This window comes from Sus scrofa, chromosome 3 (genome assembly GCF_054392235.1).
Source record: "Sus scrofa isolate SSC_HxYL_T2T_F1_AM1 chromosome 3, Sscrofa_HxYL_maternal_Yorkshire_Landrace_v2.0, whole genome shotgun sequence".
Classification (NCBI taxonomy): domain Eukaryota; kingdom Metazoa; phylum Chordata; class Mammalia; order Artiodactyla; family Suidae; genus Sus; species Sus scrofa.
This window is the reverse complement of record NC_139385.1, coordinates 83,752,159-83,773,854: the sequence shown is the minus strand read 5'-3', so window position 1 is coordinate 83,773,854 and position 21,696 is coordinate 83,752,159. Positions and strand designations below refer to the sequence as shown.

The window sequence follows — 21,696 nt, the reverse complement described above, 5'->3', positions numbered from 1 at the left end:
AGCCGTCCAGCATGTCTATGCTGTCTGTAAACAGGGCAACCACTTTGGAGCTTGTCAAAGAAAGCCTCAGGGACTCTTGGTGAGGGACGTTGGTCAATAAATGCATAGAGGAGTTCCCATCATGGCCCAGTGGTTAACAAACCTGACTAGCATCCATGAGGACGCAGGTTCCATCCCTGGCCTCGCTCAGTGGGTGAAGGATCTGGCGTTGCCATGAGCCATGGTGTAGGTCACAGATGCAGCTCAGATCCCGTGTTGCTATGGCTGTGGTGTAGGTTTGATTCAACCCCTGGCCTGGGAACTTCCATATGCTGAGGGTGCAGCCCTGAAAAGACAAAAATAAATAAATAAATGTATTGAAAGGGCCAAACCAGGAGCAGAGAGGGAAGAGGAGAGGAAGGAGAGGAGTAGGGAAACCGATAGACTGGGGGGGGGGGGTAGGGAGGTGCTTCCTGGGAAAGGCTGTGGGAGGATGGGAGGAGCTCTCCGCCTGCCACCCCTGCCTGAGGTCAGGACCGCGAGGCCTGCTGGGAGCAGCTGCTGTCCTGCAGGCTTGGGTCAGCTCCACCTGGACTGTCTTCCTCCAGCTGCCCCTGTAGCACCCCAAACAACCCAGCAGATGGCCTGGGGTGGCTGGGCCCTCCCTCCAGCTGAGCTCAGTGGGGCTGGAAAGTGGGGCTCTGTTCAGGGGGCCTGCAGTGGCCAGGCCAGACCAAAGCTCCTGGAGGAGTCAGGGAGACACCCTCAAACCCTGAGGTCTAGGCACAGAGTCACCCTTCAACACCTGCCTCCCCCACCCCCCCACCCCCATCCTGATTTCCCTCCGTCTCACTCCCCTAGTTTCGCCCCCAAACTCTTCCTGGACAATCTTTTTTCAATCTCAGATGCCCTGGCTCCCAGCTCCTTCTCAGGCCTCATCCCTCCCCTGTCCTGCCTCCAGTACAGGCTACATTTTTCTACCTTTGAAGGTCAAGGCCAAGCCCCTCTTCTTCCAGGAGGTCATCTCCAAGTCTTCTTTGTTTTTTTCCCTAAGTCTTCATGACCTCAGTCCAAGACCTTTCCCACGTGGCTTGACCTGTAAAGTGTGTGATGTGATGGGTGTGGTGTGGTATGTTATGTGGTGTTTAGTGTATGGGCGTGGTGTGTAAGGTGTGTATGTGTGGTGTAGTATATGTGTGTGTGTGTGTGTGTGTGTGTGTGTGTATGGTATGGTGTGTGTGTATGGTGTGGTGTGATGTGTGTGTGGTGTGGTGTGTGGGGGGGTATAGTGTGTGCATATGATGTGGTGTGGGTGTGGGGTAGTGCATGTGTGGTATGTGTATGTCTGTGTGGTGTGGTGGGTATGGTGTGGTGTGTGGTGTGTTGTATGGGTATGGTGTGTAAGGTGTGTGTGTGTGGTGGAGTGTGTGTGTCTGTGGGATGGTGTGTGTATATGATGTGGTGTGGGCATGGGGTAGTGCATGTGTGGTATGTGTATGTCTGTGTGGTGTGATGTGTGTGGTATAGCATGTGTGCTTGTTGTGTGGTGTGTGTATATGGTGTGGTGTGGGTGTGGGGTAGCGCCCGTGTGATAAGTGTATGTCTGTGTGGTGTGGTGTGATGTGTATGGTGTGTATGTGTGTGGCGGTGCCAACCAGTCTCTCCTTCCCAAGGACGAGAGGGCACTGAAGGCCTCCTCGGGGACCCCGGCTCACAGCTGGGCACCTAGTGAGCCCTCAGTTGATCATTCCCGCCCTCCTTCCTCTCTGCCCACCGCTGGGGGCTTTGCAGAAAATATACGGAATAGCTGACACTCACCGAGAGCTTCCTGTGCAGCAGGCACTAAGTGCTTAACATGTTCTAACTGGTTCCGTCCTCACCACAACCTTGTGGGATTTGCATGAGGATTTTCTTCTGACACCACTCGTGACCCTACACACGTGGCGTTTTCCCACACTGACAGCAACCAATTCCCCAGTTCCAACTGCATGCCCAACAATTCTGTTCAATTCCACTCAATTCTGACACTAACTCCTGGAGTTAACACAAACACTACGAGTTGAGGACACAGCCTCACAGGACAGTCCCATGTCAGATGCCAGTAGCAAGTCCCAGAGGCCGCTGTAGTGCGGACCAAATATAAATGGGAGGGGTTCCTACATCCGCCTCCTTAGGTTTGATAATTTGCTAGAATGACACAGAACTCAGGAAAACACCTTACACTGTCTTCACTTTTACAGATTTATTATAAAGGATGCAACTCAGAAATAGGCGGATGGATGGAATTCCCCCTGTGGCTCAGCGGTAATGAACCTGACTAGTATCCATGGGGATGTGGGTTCAATCCCTGGCCTCACCCAGTGGGTTAAGGATCCAGCATTGCTGCATACTGTGGTGTAAGTTGCAGACGTGGCTTGGATCCCACGTTGCTGTAGCTGTGGTGTAGGCCAGCAGCTGCAGCTCTGATTCAACCCCTAGCCCGGGAACTTCCATATGTTGCAGGTGCGGCCCTAAAAGGGAAGAAAGAAAGAAATTAAGAAATTAAGGCATTCCCATCATGGCTCAGTGGTTAACAAATCCAACTAGGAACAATGAGGTTGTGGGTTCGATCCCTGTCCTTGCTCAGTGGGTTAGGGATCTGGCGTTGCCGTGAGCTGTGGTATAGGTCATAGATGTGGCTCAGATCCCGAGTTGCTGTGGCTGTGGTGTAGGCCGGCAGCTACAGCTCCGATTAGACCCCTAGCCTGGGAACCTCCATATGCCGTGGGGTGCGGCCCTAGAAAATACAAAAAAGAAAAAAAAAAAAAGAAATGAAGAAAGAAATAGGCAGATGGAAGAGAGGCGCAGAGGAAGGTATAGTGGGGAGAGTTCCTGGAGCCTCCACACCCTTTTTGGGTGCATCACTCTCTCAGCCCTTCCTTGAGTTCACCAACCCAGAAGCTCTCTGAATCCCATTGTTCAAGGGTCTCTCTAACCCAGTCTCCAGGCCCCTTCCGCTCTCTCCCAGGAGGTCAGGGGGTGGTGCTGAAAATTCCACCCTCTAATCACAGGTCTGGTCTTTCTGGGACCAACCCCCATCCTGAAACTAGGGGTCCACCCTGAGGCCTCTCATGAGCACAAACTCAGGTGTGCTCAAAAGGGGCTGATTATGGATAACAAAAAGCTCTGTGCCCAGAACCAGGGACAAAGACCCCGTATGCTTTTCAGTATATCAGAATGGCTCTTTAGAATTTTTACTTTAAAGAGAAGGAAACGGAGACACACAGACATTAAATTTCAAGCTCAACATGTGAAACAGGCACATTCATTAGCTCATCTAATTTTTATAAAAAGATAGGGAGTTCCCTTGTGGGTTAAGTATCTGGTGGTGTCACTGCAGCGGCTGCTGCTTTGGCCCAGGAACTTCCGGATGCCACAGGGGCTGCCAAAAAAAAATTTTTTTTTTAATTAAAAAATAAAAAGGGAGTTCCTGTCGTGACGCAGTGGAAATGAATCTGACTAGGAGCCATGAGGTGTGGGTTCCATCCCCACCTTGCTGGGATCGTTGCCATGAGCTGTGGTGTAGGTTACAGACACGGCTCGGATCTAATGTTGCTATGGCTGTGGTGTAGGCAGGTGGCTGTAGCTCCAATTAGACCCCTAGCCCGGGAAACTCCATGTGCCACAGGTGCAGCCTAAAAAGACAAAAAAAGATAGAAAAAGATGACTTTATAGGTACTATGATCCCCATATCAGAAAGCTTGAGCCTCAGAGAGGGTAATTAATTTCCCCAAGATTAGATGGCTAGAATTTTGTGGAATTCCCAGTATATTCACCCATACTTTTGTTCAAAAATATTATGGAATGCCCGCTATGTACCAAGTGTTTTTCTAGGCAGGCCCACCTCTCCTGGTGACACCCAGAGCCGCTGCAGGACTGGACAGGTAGGAGAGCACCTGGGGACGCTTCCCTCCTCATTGTTCGCAGCCCTGTGACTGCCACTCCCTTTGTACCCAATTGCCCTCCTTTGCTGGGAGCATGTTGGTGCCACTCTCCCACTATAGTCAGTTTCCTGAGCAAAAGAGCCATGACTTCGGGGTCTGTCCTCTCCCTCTTGTTCAGAGGTAGGAACAGAGTAAGGGAACAATAACAACCCCCTCCCCACCCCCGAGTGTGGGCCAGGCCATGCCCTCTACAGGGATTCCCTTATTTGATCCCTGCTACAGCCCAGGTAGTTTTGTCCTTATTTTAAAGATGAGAAACAGAGACTCAGGGTTCTCAGGGGTGGCATCTGGTCTGAGGTCCTAAGCTGGTAGGCGCTAGCCTGGCCAAGAAGCCAGGAGGCTTCCAGCAGGGGAAAGGATTACAGCAACACCCAGAGCCATGGTCCCCAAGGATCTGGTGGGACCACTTCCTGGAGCAATCAAATTCCAGAGTGACAACAATTCACTTCCCTCGGCCAGACTTGGTCAAACTAATTTTTTTTTCAGCCACGCCCACAGCATGTGGAAGTTCCTGGGCCAAGGATCGAACCCACACCACAGCAGAGACAAGCCCGGATCTTTAACCCACTGCATCACAAGAGAACTCTTAGATTTAGTCAATTCTTCCTTGACCATGCCTTATTGATATCACCTTCAAATGTCACCTCTTCAGAGAGCTGTGTTTGTCACCCCAGTAATAAGATAGTCACCTCCCTGCCTCTCCCCTAATTATTGTGCCCCCTTTCTCTAAAGCAGTGTCCCCAAAGTGCGGTCCTTGGGCTGATACCAACCCACAGTTATGCATGTGTGACAAGTTAAGTCACAGAAATGGAGAGTGTTTAGAAATGCTATAGGGATTTTTCTAAATCATTTTAACTGTATTTTGTTAAAGTATTGACCCACAATAGAATGGAAATTTTAAATAGTGGCTCCTCACCCCAAATCATTAGACACTGCTCAAAGCACTTAGAGTCATCGACAGCCACGCCTCTTTGTTTTTATTTGTCGTTTCCCCTGTCTCTCCCTCTATGCTGTCCACTCCGCAGGGCAAGGGTTTGCTCTGCTTTGCGCACTGCTGGTTCTCCCAGCCTAGAACAACCCCTGGCACATAGTAGGCACTCGATACCTGTCTGTGGAATGCAATGAGTGTGTGAACGAATGAAGCAACCCACCTCAAGCAGATCCCGTTAACCCCAGGCCCCTTGCGGTTATTGAAACTTAATCCAATCCCTCACAAAATACCAAGCTCATACCTGTTTCAAATCTTTTGTTCTCTTCCCCCACTCAGAACAGGACTGACTCACTGCTGCAGAGACCTACATGGCAAAAGCCCCTCCCCTCATAGCCTCTATCACCACCTGCTTCCCCCCCCCCCCCCCCCCCCCCCCCCCCCGCCAGCGACCTCCCCCAGGGTCGGAGGGCAGGGAGGGTAGCACCCTCTGGCATTTGGAGCCTCCTGGCTGGAGGCCTTTGCTGGAGGGATGGTGCCTCCAGGTGGCCTGCTAGGCATTGCTCCAGGCTGCCTTAGCTTTTCCCTCGTCCCCATCCAGGCAAGCTTCTGGCCTCTGCCGCCTCCTCCTCACCTCTGCTTCCCTGGGAGCCACGGGGCTTCTCTTATGTGCTCTGAGGCTGGAGGGAACCCACAGGTCTCCTCTTCCTTTTCCTTCCTGGCCCTTCACTTGATGGTTCCTGCTCATCCTGCTGGCAGCTTCCCCAGACCTCCAACCTGGAAGCAGGGCCAGCCTCTGTGCTCCTAGGGATACAGGTCTGGCTGCCACAGTGATCGACAAGTTCTTCAGCTGGGGAGCAAATGTCAGTCTCTCCTTCCCTGCAAGGGATTCAGCACCCTTAAATTGCCTACTCATGGGGGAGCACCCTGTCCTTCCCAGAGAGGGGAGAAAACCCCATCACCATCAGGGGACCCGAAGAACTGACTCCTGGGCTTCCTTCCTCCCAGCCTGCCTTTCCTTCTACGGGGTTGGCATGCTGGGTGTCAGGTGCAGAGGGCAAATTCTTCTCCTTTCATTGGCCTTAAAAAAAGATCTCTACCCCTAGAAATAAAATAAAATAAATTAAAATAAAATAGGTCTCAGGAGTTCCTGTTGTGGCTCAACGGGTTAAGAACCCAACTAGTACCCATGAGGATGTGGATATAATCCCTGGCCTCACTCAGTGGGTTAAAGCGTCTGGTGTTGCTGTGAGCTGTGGTGTGGGTCCCAGATGAGGCTCGGATCCCTCGTTGCTGTGGCTGAGGTCTGGGCTGGCAGCTGTAGCTCTGATTCGACCCCTAGCCTGGGAATCTCCATATGCCTCTGGCGCAGACCTTAAAAGGAATAAAAAACAGTCACCACCCTTTGGTTGGTGGCTCCATTTAGGATGTGGGGTACTTGGCATCCCGTGGTTTCCAGCCTTTGAAGACTCCCTCGGCGTCCTTGCAAATCCTCTTACACTTGCTATCATGTTGAGAAGCACAGCCTCGATGGGTGACGGGGTAGGAGGGGCTGCTGAGAGATTCAAATGGGGCAGGGCCAGACTGGGCTAGTGACTCCCTCCAGAGGCAGCTCGGGCAGGACACATGAAGGGTGGAGGTGCTAAGAGTGGAGGGGGTGTGGGCCCTCTGGCCCCCACCCTCCAACTGCCAATCTATCCCTCTGTCCTAGTGTCAGCTCAGCAGTGGAGGGGTGCCTATGATTTAGGGGCGAGGGTCTCCTCTCAGGCTCCCCCTCAGCGGGCCGATTTGAAGATCACAATGACGGTCTGATTGCTCTCTCTTCTTCGTCTCTTCCTGCTCCCCACCCCGCCGCCCGCCTGTCCTTCCTTTTCTCTCCCCCACCTGCCCCCACTTTGCTTTGCCTGTCCCGTCTCCCTGGCTGACACCCCTCTCCACGCTCCCGCCCCAAGGTGAAGGTCTGGTTCCAGAACCGCCGCACCAAGCAGAAGAAAGACCAGAGCAGAGACCTGGAGAAGCGGGCGTCCTCCTCCGCCTCCAAGGCCTTCGCCACCTCCAACATCCTGCGGCTGCTGGAGCAGGGCCGGCTGCTGTCCGTGCCCAGGGCCCCCAGCCTCCTGGCGCTGACCCCCGGCCCCCCGGGCCTGCCTGCCGGCCACAGGGGCACCTCCTTGGGTGACCCCAGGAACTCCTCCCCGCACCTCAACCCGCTGACCTCGGCCTCGGCGTCGCCTCCGCTGCCGCCCCCCCCGCCGGCCCTCTGCTTTTCCTCGGCCCCGCTCCTGGACCTGCCTGCCGTCTACGAACTGGGCTCCTCGGCCTTCGAGCCCTACAGCCGGCTGGATCGGAGAGTCGGTAGCCCCGGCGGCGGCGGCAAGAAGGCTAACGCCTAGGCCTCCACCCCTGTGTGACACTGAGTCCCCGAGCACAGCATCACCCCTGCCTCCCGGGCCCGGAGAACAGGCAGGGCAGCCACACTCCCGGCCCCACCTCCCCCCAGCTCAGAGACTCTCCGAGGGACGGCGTTCGTCCCGCAGCTTGTGTGCGTGAGTGCAGTGTGCGCGCGCGTGTGCCTCTCACTGAAATAAAAGGAAAACAATGACAAGAAGGGAAACGGAGTTGCCCCCGCACCACGACTGGCCCTCAATCCCCTCTCCTGCTCTCCGCTACCAAGGAAAGCGGGCTGTGGTCAGGGGGACCTCTGATGGGAGAGGCGGAAATGCAGCCAAGTTCACAGCTGGGGGGATGGGGTACCCACTTGATGTCCGCTGCCAATCAGCGCTCCCACCAGGGTGTTACAAGGCCCAAGGTGGCACCATTGGTGCTTTCATATGTAAGCATTGCCCTTTACCAGCTCCTCTTTCAAACGTGTATTCCAAGGGGAAGACCAAGACCTTGGAGAAAGTGAGACAGGGGTCCAGAGGACCGGGGAGAGAGAGTCCCTCCCAGGCCAGACCCCACCCACCCCCACGCTTTAGAGCACCCACCCCTCACAAACCTCCCCACTTGAAGCACTTTAAACATTTTTTTTCCTCCGTTTCAAATAAGGCGCTTTCATTTAACTTTTTATTTTGCAATAATTGTGGATTTATAGGGAGTTGCTAAGAGAGTCCAGAGAAATTTGTTTACCCTTCACCCAGTTCCCCCCAGTGGTTGCATCTTCCATAACTACAGTATAATCTCAAAACCGGGATATTGACATTGATACTGTGAGTGAATGTGTGTGTGTGCGAGCGTGTGTGGTTGCATGTCACTTTATCACCTGTGTTAAGATTCATGGAACCAGCACCACAAACAAGATACAGAACTGTGGATCACCACAAAGATCTCACCCAAGCTGCCCTTCATTGTCACACTGGCCCCCACTCCAGTACACTACTTTGAAAGACTAGAAATTGTAAGAGGAACCAGGAACCTGAATTGGGTTCTCAGGTTGGAGGATGCAGGGTGAGATTGTGACTCTGTGGGGAGAAGAAGGCAGGCACAGTTGGTTCCAGTCTGCTCTGCAAAATGTACTGGGTATTGAATTGGCTGTTCTGAGTCACCCAGAGTGGGTGCTGGGAGACAGGGAACCCCAGACCGCTGCGCTTCCCCTTCCCTCCTCGGTGCAGGGGTATAGTTTGGGGAAGTGCTTAGAGAAGCTGGGAAATTCTGGGTCCGGGAGGAGACATGGCGGTCACCAGAGCAGGCACCTCTCCCCCACCCCCAGTGCCTGGCAAACCTGTGCCACACTCCACTGCCCAGGGGACAACTTCTGTAGCCACCCAGCATGAAGGCAGATTCTCCATCTGTACTTTCTGCCTTGGGCTGAAAATGTCAGGGCAGACCTCCTGCCTGGGACCTTGGAGGTGAAATACAAGGTAAGATGGGGTCCTGTAGACAGAGAGAGATGAGACACCTGCCCTGGTTTCAGGGAGTCCTCAATATTATGAGACCAAAAGGCTTAAGGAGACCCATGTCTGATGGAGCAACCTAGACCGTGCTCGTGGGGGCTCACAGCCAAATGGTAGGAATGACATAGGACAGAGGTCAGATGTATGGTGCATCCAGAGTGCCAGAGGATCCAGGGGAGGCCTCGTGTAGGAGGTGGCACTGAAGCTGGCCCAAGAATGAACTTCAATAGATGTTCAAAAAAAAATGATGATGGTGGAATTGTGCGGGGGAGGAGATACCCACGTATAGTCAGGCTAAGGGGTGCAGGGCCAAGATAGGTTGGGAGGGGCAGTGAGACGTCCTGGGGAGATGGCAGCCTGCCAGAAACAAGGCCTGGGAGGGAGCTGAAGGAGCACCTGAGGTTCCAGAGGGAGGAACTGAGTTCACACAGGCTGCAGGGGGGCGGGGGGGGGAGGTGTTGCAGGGGCAGAGAACAGCGGAGGACAGAGGTCAGAGAAGCCTGCCTTACCCCCTGCCCCTCCCCCATCACCCCATCCTGTGGCCTAGGGCCTAGGGCACCTCCCAGACCTGGAAGCGCTCCAGCCCCAGCACCAGGTTTCCGTGTTTACAGTCAACCCCAGGGGAGGAGAGGAGGGCGGAAGGGAGGGGTGGCTACAGGGGGAGGCTAGCCGGCTCTCTCCAGCTCCAGCTTGGCAGAAGGGTTGGAGGCGCTGGCACTCGGCTCAGCCACCTCGCCATGGCCATGAAGGTAGACAGTAGGCCCGGGGGGCTCCCCAGCAGTGGCTCCCACCTGGGCACCGCCCGAGAGCACGTGCAGGCGGTCACCCGAAACTACATCACCCACCCCCGTGTCAGTGAGTATGGTCCCCAGCGGGTCAGGTCGGGTGGCCTGGGGACCAAGTCTCTTCACCTCAGGGAAAGAGGAGGACCCGAGGTTTAGGGAGACATAGGGGGCTTTGGGCCCCTCAGAGGGATGCAAGTGGAGGGATGGGGATCCCCAACCCAGGGTACCCCAGAGGAAAGGGCAGGGGAGTAGCTCTAGAAACCTTGTTGCTGGGGATCCTGCCCTGAGACCCCAAGTCCATAGACAGCTCCCAAGTGTGTGTGTGTGTGTGTGTGTGTAGACCTCTGCATGAATGTGTGTGTTGAGGTGGTGCGCATGTGTACACCACAATGCTCAGCAGGAGAAACTGTATAATCAAGTGACTCTAAGGGATGAGTGTGGCAGTGCAGAGTGCGTGTGCACTCCCAGGGTGGGAACTACCTGACACTGTGTGTGTCATGTCATTTCACGGGAGCGTTGTGGGGGACGGTGCTGGTATGAACCCGGAAGGCGTGTACCTGGGTGGGCATGCACTCCCACCTTCCCTTGAGTGTGTGACAGCTTGAGTGTGTGTGTGTGTGATCAGAAAGGAAATGTGTGATGGTGTGTGTGCACCCGCTTGTACACTCCGGATGAGTGTGATGAGGTGATGTCACAGGTCTGGGTGTGAGCAGCTAGGAGGTCGGCACATGCCTGGCATCCGGGTGTAGGGGGGATGGGGGCCAAGAGTGCTGGTGTGGACACTTGTGGGCTCCAGGGGAGCTCAGGGGTGGCTCCAGTGCATGTCCTGCAGGGGTGGGCCAAGTCCAGGTGTCTGGGGCAGAGAACCCAGTAAAGCCCCAGGACCAAAGCAAGCACCCTGCTTCTGCCATCTTTCCTTGTCCAAGGTCACATTCCCTGGTGGGGCGAATTCTCACATTCTCACACAGCCCAGCTCACTGGAGTAAACCGGCCACGCCAGCACCAGCTAAGCTGAGCCAGAGCCTCCTAACAGGGTGTGTGTGGGGAGAAGCTGGCCTAGCACTGCCACCCTTCCCTCTGCAGGGGGAGACGCAGTTGAGGGCTGGGTCTGCAGTGGGGCCCATGCCACAAAGAGCAGAATGGGCAGGCACAGGGTGCGTGGGAGCAGCCCTCAGGGGTGGGGGCACCACCTGAGGCCCCAGGCAGGCCCTGAGGGGAGAAACTGAGGCGGGGGGGGGGGGGGGGGCAATTTCACAAGGAGTGGAGGCCCCGTGGGCCCTGCCCTGTGGCCATCTGAGGATGAAGACACAGACTCTCCCCTAGGGCAAAGCTGGGGTCACCAGGGCCCAGCTAGGGTGACTGGGCCCCTCTCGGGTCCAGAACCGGGACCTGGAGTCCTGAGTAGGAGGTGGCTGCCCTTTGTCCAGGCCCTGTGGCGGCCACCCCCACCCCACCCCCCACTGTGCAAAATGAGAGCCACCTGGGTGCTGAGTGGGGGGTGGGGTCTGAGGTCTGGATCTTCCAGCTCGGCTTTCCTTCTCCGTGGAATGTGCCCTCCCAGGGTGCAACCTTACTCCAGGATCCCCTCCCACCAGTTCCCTCCCAGCCAGCCTCTTATTTATAGTCAACCAGCCCTGGCACAAGGAGAAACAGCCAGGAGGTTTGACCCGGGCGCTTGCCCGGAACAGCAGTGCCCCTCCACACACACCATGCAGCCCCCACCCAGGCGATGGTGTTCACACCCCACAGCCAACCCAGAGACACGGGTCAGGGCAGGGCGAGCCCCTCGCTCCAGGCCTGCATTCAAGATGTTATTGCGATGACAAAGGCCACTGCCTGTGCTTTTGCTGCACACCAAAGTCTTTACAGGGTCCCCCCCAGGGGCCTGTGCAGGCAGACACCCCCACCCCCACCGAGAGAGGCTGGTTTCCTGAGTGGGCCGTGCACCTGCCGCTTGCTCCAGTTCCTTCTTTTTTTTTTTTTGTCTTTTGTCTTTTTGTTGTTGTTGTTGTTGCTATTTCTTGGGCCGCTCCCGCGGCATATGGAGGTTCCCAGGCTAGGGCTCCAATCGGAGCTGTAGCCACCGGCCTACGCCAGAGCACAGCAACGCGGGATCCGAGCCACGTCTGCAACCTACACCACAGCTCACGGCAACGCCGAATCGTTAACCCACTGAGCAAGGGCAGGGACCGAACCCGCAACCTCATGGTTCCTAGTCGGATTCGTTAACCACTGCGCCACGACGGGAACTCCTCTCCAGTTCCTTCTTTCCTGCTCAGGGGCCTTTGGGGTCTCTCCCTAGGGGTTCAGACTCCTGCGGCCCTCTCTAGCCTCTCGGCCCTGGACTCTAAGCACTTCCAAGCAGGAGAACGTGGCTTAGCGGCAGAAAGGGCCTAGGAGGAAAGCTGGAGCACCAGAGGGCCAGGGGAAGGGGCAGCTGGGCTCCCCGCCCCAGCAATCTCTTGGCCGTGGCTGAGAAGACTTCCTGGAGGAGGAGGCAGACTAAACCTCCGGAGGTGATTTCTCTGCGGCGGCTGAGGGAGGGGATGGGCCAGAAAGTAAGGTGGGGTGGATACCCCAGCAGTCCCCGCCCTGGGAAGGAAGGTGCGCCTTTGCCCTCCTCGGAGCTGGAGCGGTTCCCCACGGAGGTGGCCCGGAGCTGCACGGGGCAGAAGATAGCAGAGCGGAGGAGCGATCGGCCCGTCAGGGTCTCGGGCTGATGCTAAGACCCCTCTGCCCTCCCTCCCCTAATCCCTCCGGCGGGGATCAGGGAGGAGGTGCAGGACCTGCTGGCCCGGGCTTGCCCCCACCCTGGCCTCACGCATGGGCGCCCGCCTCAGGCCCCTCCCAGGACGCTGCAGGTGTGGCGGGGCCGGCCCTAATTAGCGGAGCCCCGCTGAGCCTTTGACGCGGACGGCGGTGGAGAGGTGGGGGCGGGGAGGGGCTCCGCCGCCCGCAGCCCGGGGAGCAACCCCCAGTGTCAGCGAGGACAATGGAGAGGGGGCGGGCGGAGCAGCTGGAGGGAGTGTCTGCAAAGTCTCCGGAGGCCTGTGCCCCTCGGGGGTCTTCTGGTTCAGCCCCTGCCTCCAGCCCTACCTCCAGGGTCAGGGGCGTGCCTCGGGGCTGGGGCAGGGCCAGCAGTAAGCCTTGAGGGCCACGGGAGAGTGTCCTGATTTGTGCTGGGCTCCAGGAGGAATCAGCTGACCTCCTGGGCCTCAGTTTGCCACTCCATACAATGGACACAGAGTTGGAGGTGGGTACAGACAAAAAGCCTGGCTTCCAGTCAAGGATACCTTTGTGGAGTTGCCATCTTGGCTCAGCGGTAATAAATCCAACTAGGATCCCTGAGGATCTGGCTTCAATTCCTGGCCTCACTCTGTGGGTTAAGGATAGGTCGTTGCCGTGAGCTGTGGTGTAGGTCACAGATGCGACTCAGATCCTGTGTTGCTGTGGCTGTGGTGTAGGCAGGCAGCTGTAGCTCTGATTCAAGCCCTAACCTGGAACTTACAAAAGTGGCAGATGCCACCCTAAAAAGAGAAAGAAAAAAAAGGACACTTTTGTTGGCTGTGTCCAAATCGGACAACCTCTAAGAAAAGATACCATCCGGTCGGACAGATGAGACACTTCAGCCTGAGGGGAGAGACACTGTCTGTCTTATTAACTGATAAGCTGGAAAACAGGATACCCTCTGGGGTATAAGCTGTGAGCCTTCAGAGGGGAAAGGACCCAGTGAGCTAGGATGCTAATAGCCAAATGCTGAACCGAAATGGCCACATAAGTGGATTATCTGCAATAAAAGGTTCAAGCTATGGGGTGATGTTTTCATCCAGCTGTTAGAACCAAGGACTGTGCCTTCCAGAAGCCTGGGAAGGTGGCTTATGGATGAGGCTGGCGTGATGAGAGGGGGTCTTAGAGACCTCATGCTGCATAGACTTGAGAAACTGGCAGCTCAAAGACCCAGCTCTGCTGTAAGCAAGCACTCGGACCCTAGGCTCCCCCCAAAGGGCCACCTGCATCCAGATGCTCCCCTCTTTGTGCCCATAACAAGCCTCCTCCTCCTCCCCTGCAGGCGCCCCCCACCCAAGGTAGAGTTGCTGGCCATCAGGGTCAACAGAGGCAGAAGCTGTGACATGGGGAAGCCAGCAGTGAACAAAGGGAGGAACTGAGAGACTTTCCTCCCCAGGTGAAACTGGAAGGGGTTCCCTGGGCCCCCTCCCCTCTCCCTCCCTACACAGCCCACCCACTCTTCGTGTTCTGCCACCTCAGCCAGCTGGCTGGTCTGGCATTTTCTCTATAGGGCCAGGAAGTTTGCCAGCTCTTCTGGGGGCTCTTTGAAAAGCAAGGTCTCTTAGCTGGGGTCCTCCCCCCTGCTCTGGCGGTCCTCCATCCTCCACTGCCGGCCTCACCTGCTCTGCCTGACACGGTCCTTGTCATCCAGAGGCTTTGCTCAAAATGCCATATGGGCAGGAAGGGCGCATGAGTGATTTTTCTTCTTGGTGGAGAGGGCGATACTCCAGCCTCTGCCTTAACCCTTTGAGGCTGGGGTCTCCCTGAGCCTACCACTCTCTTAGCCCAGTGCATCCCCTTTCTCGGGCCTTCCATTCTGTCTTCGCAGGAGTGGCAGGAGAGCAAACCCTCATTTGGTTTGGGGCTGGGAAGGCGTATGTGTGGCAGGGGGAGCAGGGGACATCTGTCCTGACATGGAAATACAGGAATGAGCTTGGGGGAACAGGTGACCCTTCTGACACATATTTACGGAGCAGCCATCCTGTACTCACACTCTTTCGAGAGGAGGGATTCAGCAGTGAGCTCCTCAGACACCCTGCCCTCACGTGCCATGGAGCTGATGTGTCCTCCAACGCAGGGGAAGTAAGTCTGCACATGCCGGCCACACTGCCCTTCTTTCTGTTCCCCGAAGGCCACGAGTTCTTTCTCTGAATCCCCAGGCCTCCTCACCTCTGCCAGAGGCCCTTTGTCCAGCTCTCTGGGGGCTGGCTGGCTGGTTCCACTTGACCTTAGAGCTTCCGCTCAAATGGCCCTTCTTGGGCAGGGCCTCCCTGCTCTTTCCTTCATAGACATTTGCAATTATTTCATCTTTATCCCCTTTTAAATCGTAGGCTTCATGTTTAATTTGCCTAGCCCAGGGATGAGAAGGCCTCCGATGCATGGGCTTGAAGATGGGATGGGAAGAGAGGGAGGGGAAGCAGAGCTGGGAGGGCAGGAGTGAGATGTCCAGAGCCAGGCCTGCGCCTGGAGGCCCCAGCATCCAAAGGTCCTGAAAATAGGCCGAGGAGTAGCCAGAGGGGTGCGGGAGAGGGTGGGGCCTAGGAGAGGGGAGACACAGCCGGGCTCAGGAGGAGAGAGAAGGCAGTGGGGCTGGGTTTGTGGGAGGCTGGGCTGTGATCACCACCGCTGGACACAGACTAGGGCAGACAGCATAGTTTTAAAGTGGTTGATATCAGAGATCCCGTGGTGGCTCAGCAGTTAACGAACCAGTCTAGTAACCATGAGGCTGGGGGTTCCATCCCTGGCCTCACTCAGTGGGTTAAGGATCCGGCATTGCCATGAGCTGTGGTATAGGCTGGCAGCTACTGTTCCGATTCGACCCTTAGCCTGGGAACATCCATATGCCACAGGTGTGGCTCTAAAAAGAAAAAAAAAAAAAAAAAAGATGGTAGATATCAAAGCTTGATGGGAAATCCACAGGGCGGCTGAGGGGGGGTGGTGGGAATGCTGGCACATCATCCAGTCACCCCAGCACAGAGCCCCTCCAGGACCAGGTTCCTGGTGCCTGGATGGGGACAGGGTCTGGCTAAGATGAAGATGGATACTGGCTCCCATCTCCATGGGAAAAAGACATGAGGGAGTCTCAGGTTGGTAGTCTGAGGGCAGGAAGGTGAGAGGGTTCCTTGGCTCTGGGCCCAAGGCCAAGGAGAACCTCGCTTTCTCAAGCTCTCCTAACAGCCCTTCCGCTCAGAAGACCCCGGCGAACGTCCATGCAAATTGGTCTTCTTAACCCAAGACTCCGGGGAAGGAACTTAGATCAGCCAAAAAGAAGGGCTTGACCACAGCCCTAGACCATGGAGGGTGTAGGCTGGGGCATTTCGTTCGCTTCCCATGGGAGGTTGGGGGTGGGGGGAGTGTTAGCACCAGGCTGACCAGAAGCACGAGGGTGGGTGGCTGGAGCCCCCGTGGTCTGTCGGGAAGTACAAGGCACCCCAGCCCCTGCTCGGCTTTCCACACACATGGGCCCCATTCTCCTGGCCTGTTGAGAGGAAGGTTGGACCCATCGGAGGCCCTTCCAGCCTGTGAGTGACACCTTGCAGACAGCCCTGACTGTCCTGCCCTGCTAGCTTCCTTCATCCCCATTGTCTCTTCACAAGGACCCTGGGAAGGGCCACCACATCCCAGGGTCTTGGGTGAGGGAGGGACCTGCTGAGTTAGCCTCTGGCAGAACCCAAGTAGGTTTCTTGTCGGAATGTCCATGCTTCTCCTCTGGAGTCCCTGGCTGGCAAGTATTTCCTGAGGTCTAACCCTCCCTGGGAACTGAGCTCACATCCCTATTTGTGGGTCCCTTCAGCCACTAGGACGGGGACAATCTGCTTCCCGCTTTCTTGTCGCACTGCTCTCTCCCCTCCCCCACAGGCGGCCAGGGAGCCCAGCCTGGTGGCAGAGCAGGGCCTGGCTGGCTTTTCTCCCGGGTGCCTGCACCCCACCACACACACCCCACTGCACACACAGTGCCCAGTCAGCGTGGGGTGATGGAGAGAAGTGTGGCCCAGGTGAGGGGCAGGGAGGGCGGCCCTCATCGCATCTCCAGCTTTTGGAAAATGTTGTGGGCCGGGGAGGAGGGAGTGGGGAAGTGGGGGCTGAGGCCGGAGGGGAAGAGGCCTCAGGGATGAGAAAGGCCTCTGCGTGGCTGGCGGGGGGGGGGGGGGGGGGGGGGGCGGAGGGGAGGACTCCGGGGGCCTCTGCCCTTGCCCTGGCCCTCCCCCAGCCTCCTGCAGGTGTCCGAGGCAGCGGGGGCCCTGCGGGCAGGGGCATGACCCTTACAGCAATGGTGGCTGGCCCTGTCACAGCTAATGACCCTGACGGCCCAGGCTCTGGAGGGGGATGGGGGTGGTGCTTAGAGGGAGAGAAGGCGGAGGATGCCTCTGTGTGTGTGTGTGTGTGTGTGTGTGTGTGTGTGTGTGTGTGTGTGTGTGTGTGTACGTGTGTACTGGTGTGAGACCCTCACCCACCCCACCCCTCCCTCAGCCTACAGGACCGTGTGCAGCGTCAATGGGCCCCTGGTGGTGCTGGACCACGTCAAGGTAAGGCTTCTGTCTCTCCAGGCCCCATGACTAAACCCCAGCCCTCCCAGCCCCTGCGTGGATTTCTTCTAAATTGCCCTCCCCCTAAGTGGCCTCCCTGTGCCAAGCCCATTTTCAATCCGTTGTCATCCACCCGTAACATTCACCCTCCTTAGCCACCCCAGGTTTCCCCTTCCTGCCTTTTCAGAGAACCCCCTCCCACCCCCGCCTTAAGAGGCCTGCTGCCACCAATGATGAACTGGGGCATCCGGCTATTGTGCCTCTTCCTTGGTAGAATGAACACTGTGTCGCTAACTTTTGCCCAGAGCTGAGGTTTTCAGAGGACTTTGGACCATCTCAGCCTGGCAACCGGCAGCTTGAGTGGGAAATGAGCTGGCCTCGCTGAGGAGGCGGGATGTGAGCTGCCTCGTGTCCCCAGACACGACACGGGGCTGTACTCTGAGTCCCGGGGTTGGGGATTCCTGAAGCACAAAGGGCTCCAGATCGCTGCCCACCCCTCACTAACTAGGTCCACCCTGTCTCCCAGCCCACCCCTGCCCACCCCCAAACTGGAAATCTGGCTCTAACCTGCCTGGACCCCAGTCTGCCAGTGGTTCTGTCCTGTCAGCAATCTCTCACCCACAGCTGCAATCCCTCATCACAGCGTTGGCCTTGGCCCCATCCTCTACCTCTCTACCTGCAGCCCTGACCCCTCCTCTCCCCACTCTAGGGCTCCGCATGCCTTCACCTTACAGGCCCTTTGTTCTCTATGGGTCCTGCCTACCTCTCCACATCTCCCCACTTAGGAACCCGCGATGCTTCTCTGTGGAGCTGCCATTTATGTCTCCGGGCTTTTGCACATACGCTGCCTTCTCGGCTGCCTTCTCGACTGCCTTTCCCCATTCATTCCCTTCTTCCAACTCATCTTCTCCGGGAAGCCTCCCGCAGCCTCCTGGGCAGTGAGTCTGTCTCTGCTCTTGGCTTTGTGTCCTGTCTCCCTGGCAGCATCCATCAAGATATTTGGTCACCACCTGGCCATGTGTCTTCTCCCTGCCCCTCCCCCACATGCCGTGCCCTCCTCTCTGACGTGATGGGGTCTATTAATCCCAAGCTCCCTGAACCCCACACTGCACTTGAACTGAACACCCAGCCCATACGGTGCTCAGTTTGTTCAAAGGAAGGGTGAGTAAATGAATGAATAAGTGCCAGCGTATGGATCTGTCAAGAGCTGAGCCAACTATATTAAAGAAATCAGACCCAGTCATTTCTGGAAAACGGATTCCGAGCTCATAAGGTATGGACATCACATTGGATGCATTAGTGTCAGGGAGGCCCTTGGAAATCAGTGGCGGGGAATTTCTGCATATGAGCACTGGAGTTGGACTATCCAACTCAGACGTAGTGAATTTTAATCCCAGATCCATCCCGCCCTTTCTACTAGCCACCTGTCAAGCCTAGATCAGCAGCATCAGCACCACCTGGCATCCTGTTAGACAGATTCTTGGAGTTCCTGCTGTGGCTCAGCAGTAAGGAACTCGACTAGGATCCAAGATGATGCGGGTTTGATCCCTGGCCTCATTGCAGACACAGCTCGGATGCTGCATTGCTATGGCTGTGGCTGTGGCTTATGCCAGCAGCTGTAGCTCCTATTTGCCCCCAGCCTGGGAATTACCACATGCATGGGTGTGTCCTTAAAAAACCAAAAAAGAAAGCAAAAAAAAACCCAAAAAACAAAAACCCAAATTCTTGGCCTCTACCCCAGACTGAAAGAATCGAAACTCTGCGGGCAGGTGGAGGGGTGTCTGTTCTCCCAGCCCTCAGGTGACCTGATGTTCCCCGAGGTTTGAGAACCCTCTATTTAGGATTGTAAACCCTCTTCCTCACCCATTAAATGATCTCAGGGTTGTTGTGAGGGTCCTCCTGGAGAACAGCTCCCATACCTCTGCCTGGAAACCAGAAGTGCTAATCTGCCTGATTAAACAAATGGAGAATCTCTTGCCCCTTGCCCACCTCCACTGCACTCCTTACCGGTCAGTCTATATAGGACCTCACAAGGTACAGAGAGCCAGTACCTATGCAGATATCCATTTTTCAGTTGTAAAGTGGGGCTGGACTAGGAAACTGGAGAGAGTTTCCGGGGCTATGGTTCTCTGTGATTATGGGAACTCTCGCAGAGCAGAATTACTGGATGATGGAGACACCCAGAGAACCCTAGGCTGGCAGAGAGAAGGAAAGGAGCCAGTAGGTGATAGTCTCATAGGTGCAGGAGATGGAGAAGGCACTTTTATATCCCCCTCTCCACCACCCCACACCCCCTTTTCCAGAGTTGCTTGTGCAAACTTCCACAATTCTGTCTCTACAGCGCCACCTTCTGCCCAAATTGAATCACACAGGCAATTACGCTTCCTGCTTCCATCCTTCTCAAATGGAAAGACACTGGTGGGGGGGGAGTTTTGTATAGGTCGGAAGTTCTTAGCTAGGTCATAAGGATCTCGAAAGTATAGGGAAATATTTTAAGGTATTATTCATGTGCCTGTGCATTTTTCTGGGGGGCGGGTAGTTTCCACAGTTTTAATCTGATTTTCTAGAGTCTGACCCAGAAAAGGCTACAGCCTGATTTGTCAGGTGTAAAATTGACCCTCCTAGATCATTACATATCCACATCTCAAAACCTGATCTCACAAAAGTACACTCATACGCCTGCACACTCAGGGACACTCACACACAATCACACAGGTTGTACGGGCATTAAAGAGGAATCTGGGTATCTGACATCTACCTGCTAAGGATACTCTAGGGAGATTTCACTCAAGAGGTGGTTTTCAAACTGGAGCATGCCTCAGAATCCTCTGGAGGGATATTTGGGCCCCAGTCGGAAGTTCCGAGTTAGCCGCCTGGATTGAGGCCCGAGAATGTGCATTCCTGACAAGTTCCCAGTTGCTACCGATGTGGGACAGACCACACTTAGAACCACTGCTCTAGAGGGTCTTCCGACACCTATGCTCTGTGACCCACACCCACCCTTATTGGAGACTCACCTTATCCACATTGGTTTGCAATGTCTATGGCTGCTCGAAAACTCTTCAGGGAAAAAAGGCTTTCCAAAGTGTATGTATCGGCTCTGAGAGCCATTTTCAGAGAGGAGTTCCCAAACCACCCTGGGCATTGTCAGAGCCAGCGGCCTTGGAGGCAGGATGCCCTGTACAAGCCCTGTCAGGCTTGCTAAGAAACTCCCAGGCCCCTGAGAGTCTGCAGCAGCTCCCAGGTGCCTGCCCCCTTGCTGGTTAACAACTCAGCTTAATCTCCAGCCAGGGAGATGGGTTGCACTGAACCATCCACGCTTCCTGCCATCCTCGTAGTCACCAACAGTGAAAGCAGAGAGAATCAGGTCTGTGCCTGGAAACAGGGTGTAAATATAAGCTCATTGCTCCACATTGGAATTCTGCCCCTGCCCACAGGGCTCTAACTGGCTGTGCTCACCCCTCCCCCACAAAAATAACTGGTGTTGGAGTTCCCGTTGTGGCTCAGCGGTAACAAACCCAACTAGTATTCATGAGGATGCGTGTGTGATCTCTGGCCCCACTCAGTGTGTTAAGGATCCGGCATTGCAGTGAGTTGTGGTGCAGGCTGGCAGCTGCAGCTCTGATTCCACCGCTAGGCTGGAAATCTCCACATGCTGCAGGCGTGGCCCTAAAAAGCAAAAACAAAAACAAAATCTGGCATCTCTTCCTAAAGGATTCCAGACATCACCCTCCATCCATGTTAGTGCCAGGGTTCTGACAGTTCTTCCTCCTGTCTGACTGTAACCTCTCTGCTCTCTGAAGTTCATTTCCTCTGATGTCCCATCTTTCAGGGACACACAGTGCCACCTCCTCTCCACTCTCCCTCACCACCATAAATCCACATAAAACACGATCGCTTTTTATCAAACTGCTGCCTGTTTTTTTTGTTTGTTTCTTTGTTTTGTCTTTTTAGGGCTGCACCTGTGGCACATGGAGGCTCCCAGGCTAGGAGTCGAATTGGAGCTACAGCTGCTGGCCTACACCACAGCCACAGCAACACCAGATCCAAGAGTCATCTGCAATCTACACCACAGGTCACAGAAACACGGGATCCTTATCCCACTGAACAAGGCCAGGGATGGAACCCGCAACCTCCTGGTTCCTAGTTGGATTTCTTTCCACTGCACCACCACGGGAACTCCTGCCGGTTTTTTTATTGGGCCCCACTGCCTGATTGCTTTGGGGCCCACTCTGGCCTGTGCTCTATCCAGCAATATTCCTTCTGAGGTTGGCAGCCCACCATCAGCACCACAGACAATGAGGCCGGGGCCATTTCAGGTAGACTCAGGTCCACAGAGAGCAGAAGAGATGTTGGCAGGACTTACTTAGCTTGTTTCCCAAGGCCTCGCAGTCCTTGCTCTAGGGCTCCCTCTTGTGGTTGTGAAGCAAAAAGACGGCCGGGCATCAGGGGCTCCGTGGACTGCAGAGCATTCCTCTTGGGAAGAGCCCCCTCCCCTAGGGTCCCCACTCTGCAGGAATGGTTTAGGGGAGAAGAAGATTGCCTCCTGGCATCTTCACAGAACGAGGAGAGGCCCAAATCAGAGCTTGGACTGTGAATCCTGTCTCAGGTGCAATCCCAACAGGGGCGCCCTGGGGGAGACGACCCCGTCCTATTCATACACTTTGGGGAACTGAGCCACCCCTCCCCCTCTCTGACCCCTAAGGTCCCTGGTTTTGGGACAGCAGAGGATATGGTGATAGTAATGCTAATGATAACCACTTCGCTGTCCCTGAACATGTCCCGGAATGTTATTACATTGTAATTGCACATGCA

At 55.6% G+C, this 21,696-nt stretch overlaps 2 protein-coding genes across 3 annotated transcripts in view; both read left to right on the top strand.

Moving 5' to 3' along the window:
• The window catches only part of VAX2 (ventral anterior homeobox 2), a 29,099-nt gene extending 21,602 nt beyond the window's left edge, over positions 1-7,497 (top strand). Inside the window, exons 3-4 of one of the 2 annotated variants that reach the window (XM_085016114.1) lie at positions 2,220-2,283; positions 6,843-7,201. In XM_085016114.1, the coding sequence (XP_084872240.1) occupies positions 2,220-2,283; positions 6,843-7,069 (291 nt within the window). In that variant the 3' untranslated portion in view covers positions 7,070-7,201. Of the gene's footprint in view, positions 1-2,219; positions 2,284-6,842 lie in introns of both variants that reach the window. The other variant, XM_021087393.2, reaches the window with a different exon arrangement.
• A 1,981-nt stretch (positions 7,498-9,478) lies between these two features.
• The window catches only part of ATP6V1B1 (ATPase H+ transporting V1 subunit B1), a 31,777-nt gene continuing 19,559 nt past the window's right edge, over positions 9,479-21,696 (top strand). Inside the window, exons 1-2 of the mRNA XM_021087392.2 lie at positions 9,479-9,638; positions 16,826-16,881. Coding sequence (XP_020943051.2) covers positions 9,521-9,638; positions 16,826-16,881 — 174 coding nt within the window. The 5' untranslated portion in view covers positions 9,479-9,520. The remainder of the gene's footprint in view (positions 9,639-16,825; positions 16,882-21,696) is intronic.